This window comes from Mizuhopecten yessoensis, unplaced genomic scaffold (assembly GCF_002113885.1).
Source record: "Mizuhopecten yessoensis strain PY_sf001 unplaced genomic scaffold, ASM211388v2 scaffold10131, whole genome shotgun sequence".
Taxonomy (NCBI): domain Eukaryota; kingdom Metazoa; phylum Mollusca; class Bivalvia; order Pectinida; family Pectinidae; genus Mizuhopecten; species Mizuhopecten yessoensis.
The window spans coordinates 276,208-282,794 of record NW_018408394.1 but is presented as its reverse complement, the minus strand read 5'-3'; the positions used below and the strand labels follow the sequence as shown (position 1 = coordinate 282,794).

Here is a 6,587-nt window from a genome sequence, read left to right as displayed (position 1 = left end):
CAGTTGTATGAGTCTGACGGTACTTTTTTGCAGCATTGTGGTGAAAGTTTGAGGTATATAATTTTAGACATCCTATAGTACTTAACCAAAACAAGAGCTCTAGACCAAGGTCAAGCCTTTATTTCCTTTTTATGAATCAACTGAAGTCTGCACGTCATGCCCTTATTTCCTCCCTGTCTATGTAATGTAGTGTATCTTGTAATAGGTAAAAAGACATAGTTGTCAAGTATACAAGTTCAGTGTTACCTCTCAGATGCTTAATGTACAGATACACGGATACATCCTGGTCGTGCTCATCAAGGAAGTTAAGTGAATAAATGTGCTGGTTTTCTACACGTTAATGTTCCTGCTGGACATGTTATACAAAGGAGTTGAGCATTTGTCACTCACTTTCTTTATGTAGTGTAAGCTAAAAAAGTTGTATGCATGTAATTAATTAAATAGGAGTGTATAGTTTACAGTCAGTGAGATAGATCTGTGCTGTAGATGTGACTAATATATAGATATCAGTCCTTAAAACATGTGGATATTATAATTGTGTAAGTATTGGGTGTACAGTGTAAATTACACGCTAAGGTCTCTCGTAGATATGTACTGTACTCGCAGTGTCCGATTCTTACAGTCCACAGCACTTTGTAAAGAGGAATGAAGTATATGTGTTAAAACGTTCTACTCCAGGCTGCCTCCAATGTTACGAGTGTCTAATATTAACAGTTTTCAAAAGGATTACTGTAGTGACACACTGTAAGGAAAGTAGGTAGGAAAGTACTGCCTGTGGGTCTCTGGGAAACACCTATATGAGGAAACATTTTATTGTTGTTAAGTTTGACGTAGATAAAATCTTGAGAATCTTCACTGACAAGTGCTTCCTAACAGTATGAGTTAGGAGTAGTAAGCCTGAGTAATATAAGTCATGTTTATTTTTGATTCACTGGATTCTCTTGGTAAATCTTGTTGATTTCCAGTAACGTTTGTAAAATCATACAACTGTAGCTAGTCGATACTGCTTAACACAGGATTTTATTGTGGCCTGTTTCAGATACTGAACTGTGATATTGTTGTAAACTAACTGTCGGGGACATGCCAGGAAAGCAAAAGTCCTTCTGTTGGTGTTTCGGAGGACGGCCTCCGGAAATCACGTATGGAATAGAAAATGGTGCCCCCCTCAAGGCCATGGCGGTGGATGTACCCATGCCGACGGACGAGGAGGAACTGAATGCCAAATTTGATGAAATTGTTGTAAGTACATGTTTATGTATTCTGTCACTTTTAGTATATTCCTCTTGAGTGAAGGTGTTTAAATGTCAATGTCATTTTCAGGATTAGTCTTCTGTGATAAGGATAATTGTGGATAAATTAACATATTTTCTATCAGTGTATATTTCATAGTTTACAAAAAAAAAATGTAAATAGCAATTTGTTTGTTCTCCTATTTTATTGATTCAGAAATTATGTTTTTTACTACAATGTTATTTGTAACAACAAGATGTGTTTTATAGAGATTGAAAGAATTATCTAACTTGAACAATGGTCAGGTTAAAGATTCAAACAGAGTAAGAGCAGTTAGTTCTTATTGTTAGGTAGATGTTTATTTTCTTTAAAATACAATTCTGTATCTATTAACTCATATTGACAAACAATATTTTCTAAAAGCAAAATATTCAAACAAAATGGATAATTCTAAACTAATGTCATTCTCTCCTAATTCATGTTCATGTTCCTAGTTCATGGTGTGTGAGATTTTTAGACATGTGTATTTGCAAGTAAATAGTATATCTAGGTAGTTTTGTGTATCATTGCTGGTCAATGTTGATGTTTTAGAAGAATTACAGGCCAACAGGTGCTCTGTGTAAGCAAGATAACTAGTACCACAGCCTGATACCTAGACATTGAGTTTTTCCATCCCTAATTGCTTAATATGCATTGATGAGATACAGTACCGATACAGTGACCTCTAATTAATCTAGCATGTCTGGTTTCATACATTTCATGTCTGCAAGTTTTAAGGTTAATTAAATTCCAGGTCTTGATGAAGAGTAGATGAAGCAGTCAGATTGATGTGAGCTGAACAGGTGTCAGTTTAGATTACTCTAAAACAAAAAATATCTCCCAGGAGGGCAGTACACTTGGGGAGATTTAAACCACAAAATGTTCGTAAATGTCATTGACATTCGCTGATAAAAACTCACTTTTGTGATTATTTGTTGTTGGTGGTTACCGAATACATTTGTCTGCCTTAACTCTGGGGGGATCAGAAAAAGAAAATGGCTACCAGGCAATCTTTGAGTTTGTATTGATATGATAATAATAACACTAATATACAACATTTAATATAGCGCCCTATCTAGCTAGAATAAGCCACTCTTAAGCGCAGTACATAGATATACAATCTATACAATCAACACAATTAGCATATATACAATAATCAATACAATTTTGAGGAATTCGCAGGAGCTGCCTTGTCAGGTGCTAACTACAAGTCCTATGCCACCTGGCTAATATCCCCCTACATGTATATATGTATTCCTGTGTGTGTGCTGGAGATGTATTGTGTTCTGTTTGTAGTGGGACTGTGCTTCAAATGGTATCATTTATAGTGCCACCTCACTTCACACAGATACAGCAACATCCACCCCCGACCATTTTATACTCAACCTGGGTTGTTGGAGTTGTGTGGGCATGAGAAAAATAATTTCTCTGAATATTCCATGAGTACTAAGACTTCGGGGATCAAAACCCCCGAGTCACCTGCCTGGAAGGCCGGAGTGATAACCACTTGACTAATCCACCCATAATTTATTGTATTTTAAGACCTGGTTTACTCGTGCAATTCCCTTTGTCCTTAGTTGACAAAGAGAATCATTTAGTTAAATTTGAGATAGACCTGAAAAACCAAATAGCCAGGTAGCCATCTTTAATTTTGCATGCAAAGTTTGTTACTCCTATTTCACAGACCAAGTACAGAATAGAGAAAGAAGGAGAATGACTGTGGGCACGAAGATCCCACTGGGATCTGTTATCACTGTGTATTGATACAGTCAACTTTTTACAACTGATGGCTAAGTTTTGAGTCCTGGGGATATTTCTGTTATGTCCTAAGTGATATGGACAGGTCTTTGACTAGCTTTTATCAAGTCACATTAACTTAATTGATGATGCATGAAGTAGAAATATTTCGATTATGTCCTCAGAAATGTGGTCAGTATTTTCATGATTTTCCTGTGATGATGAATATTTTGAATACCTGGATAAACATACTTTGGTTTCAATATCAGGTTAAACAGAAAGTAAATTTTCCCCTTATTTTGCTTCAATGTGATAAGTCCTGATATAAGCAGGTCTAGATCTTCAGATAGATCTTTAGAGATCACTTAGTGATCAAGTTATACAATGATAACAGCGCCTAAGGAATGTCAGACAAAGGTTTTGTGCTGTACCACTGACAGGAACATTTAGGTGTTATCAAAGGCTGTGTATACTACAGACTTGTTCCCTCACAGCCTCAGTGTTATTCATCACTTCTAAAAGATTGAGGTGATCAAAATTCTAGGACATTTACCATACTAGTTTATTGAAGTTGCTATATATAAAAGAATATTGACCATTAAGTGTTGTAAAGTCGATCCCTGTGGGAGGGACATTTCTCATAACTTAGCCACCTCCATCACCGGAATAGTTTATGGTTAGAGCTGCACATCAGTGGGATGTGTGTATAAATGTCACTGCCAGGGGCCGAAAGAGCAATAACCCATGGCCTGGGGAGATATGGCTGTTGACTCACGCCTGCCTCGTGTGTTGGCATTAGAGGATGTTATATCCAACAAAAAATCACTTGAAAATTATACAAACGTGGATCTGTCAAATATACAGTACCGCTGTTTATAACCAATCAGATACTTGTCTGACCTGGCAGCAACCTCTTGTATGATATACATGTCATGATCTGATGAGGGGTGTTAGAAATACCACACATAAGTACACTTGACTATCAGCAGAAATCACTCCTCTAAAGACTTAAAAAAAAGCAGCTGAACTGTTGATTGATAGTAACTGATCATTAGAGGAGGATTGTTTGTGGAACCTGTACAAAGATACTAGTCATTACAATGAATTTGGTTTTTGGCAAAAACCTCCAGCATAATGCGTCTTCAAGCTCAAAGCAGCAAGGTTGTTAGTAATTAGCCAATCCTTAACATAAGCTTCCAAAAAGATGAGTTTTACAGCATCTCAAAATACCTGTATACATCATGTACCTTAAACAACAGTTCTAGATTGTACCTGTATACCTGTACACCTTGAACATCAATTCTAGATTGTCCCTTTATACCTTGAACAACAATTATAGATTGTGCCTTTATACCTTGAACAACAATAATAGATTGTACCTGTATACATGTATACCTTGAACATCAATTCTAGATTGTACCTGTATACCTGTACACCTTGAACATCAATTCTAGATTGTACCTGTACACCTTGAACATCAATTCTAGATTGTACCTGTACACCTTGAACATCAATTCTAGATTGTCCCTTTATACCTTGAACAACAATTATAGATTGTACCTGTATACCTTGGACAACAATTATAGATTGTACCTGTATACCTTGAACAACAATTAAAGATTGTACCTGTATACCTTGAACAACAATTATAGGTTGTACCTGTATACCTTGAACAACAATTATAGATTGTACCTGTATACCTTGAACAACAATTAAAGATTGTACCTGTATACCTTGAACAACAATTATAGATTGTACCTGTATACCTTGAACAACAATTAAAGATTGTACCTGTATACCTTGAACAACAATTATAGATTGTACCTGTATACCTTGAACAACAATTATAGATTGTACCTGTATACCTTGGACAACAATTATAGATTGTACCTGTATACCTTGAACAACAATTATAGGTTGTACCTGTATACCTTGAACAACAATTATAGATTGTGCCTTTATACCTTGAACAACAATAATAGATTGTACCTTTATACCTGTATACCTTGAACATCAATTCTAGATTGTACCTTTATGCCTTGAACAACAATAATAGATTGTACCTGTATACATGTATACCTTGAACATCAATTCTAGATTGTACCTTTATGCCTTGAACAACAATAATAGATTGTACCTGTATACATGTATACCTTGAACATCAATTCTAGATTGTACCTGTATACCTGTACACCTTAAACATCAATTCTAGATTGTACCTTTATACCATCAACAACAATAATAGATAGTACCTGTATACCTGTATACCTTGAACATTAATTCTAGATTGTACCTTTATACCTTGAACAACAATAATAGATAGTACCTGTATACCTGTATACCTTGAACATTAATTCTAGATTGTACCTTTATACCTTGAACAACAATAATAGATAGTACCTGTATACCTGTATACCTTGAACATTAATTCTAGATTGTACCTTTATACCTTGAACAACAAATATAGATTGTACCTGTACACCTTGAACATCAATTCTAGATTGTCCCTTTATACCTTGAACAACAATTATAGATTGTACCTGTATACCTTGGACAACAATTATAGATTGTACCTGTATACCTTGAACAACAATTATAGGTTGTACCTGTATACCTTGAACAACAATTATAGATTGTACCTGTATACCTTGGACAACAATTATAGATTGTACCTGTATACCTTGAACAACAATTAAAGATTGTACCTGTATACCTTGAACAACAATTATAGATTGTACCTGTATACCTTGAACAACAATTATAGATTGTGTATGAAGTTCCCACTTAGAGGATATTCAAATTCATTTACATTTCCAAAAGATATTCAAATTTGAAATGAAAAATAAAATAAATGATTTACACCTCAGATGATGATAAGACCATAAGATAGATAAGTCCCTAAGGAGTAAACAATTGTTTTGTGGCTGTAGAGCAAACTAAACTAGCTTTTACTGACATTCACACAGCTGAGTCCGACACGGTTACAGCTTCTCTGTGGAGATATTCATTTTCTTTACTGGATGAGGGATACACAATACTTGGCATGAACATTCGATATAAAATAGGGGCTGAAAGTAGACAGATCATAATTGAATGTAGACACTGACTAGACAATATTATATCACTTACTCTTTGTTCGGAATGAAAGAAACAAAAACAAAAACTCTTAGTGATATCTTTCAGCCTAAAATTAGGTACAATTGTAGTGTCTGAAAAGAAACGAGACAGAGTATGTTTTGTACATGTGGTCGGCTACAGGCACACCCTCCAAAGATGGAATCACACAATACATGTTTATGCTGCTATCATATTTGTTAGTTATCCTTGTCAGAATGGCCTAAGAACATGATCCATCGCACCACAGTCAGTCCCTGGAGCGTCGTGTATATACACATATGATGCGTTTGTTGAAAATTTACCCAAGTGATTTACAATTGAGAAATACTATATTTTTTTTGCCTTTTCCCTTAAAAGAAATTAAAAACATAGAAGCAAGTTGATAAAACTGATATTTTTGTATGATTTTGTAGATTTAAATTACGTAGATATACAAATTGTATGTGTTTAAAATGAAATCCACT

The 6,587-nt window shown here is 35.0% G+C and overlaps 1 protein-coding gene across 1 annotated transcript in view; it reads left to right on the top strand.

Annotated features, from left to right (window-relative positions):
• Positions 1 to 317: 317 nt before the first annotated feature.
• The window catches only part of LOC110459581 (disheveled-associated activator of morphogenesis 1-A-like), a 30,718-nt gene continuing 24,448 nt past the window's right edge, over positions 318 to 6,587 (top strand). Inside the window, exons 1-2 of the mRNA XM_021511910.1 lie at positions 318 to 539; positions 1,040 to 1,239. Coding sequence (XP_021367585.1) covers positions 1,081 to 1,239 — 159 coding nt within the window. The 5' untranslated portion in view covers positions 318 to 539; positions 1,040 to 1,080. The remainder of the gene's footprint in view (positions 540 to 1,039; positions 1,240 to 6,587) is intronic.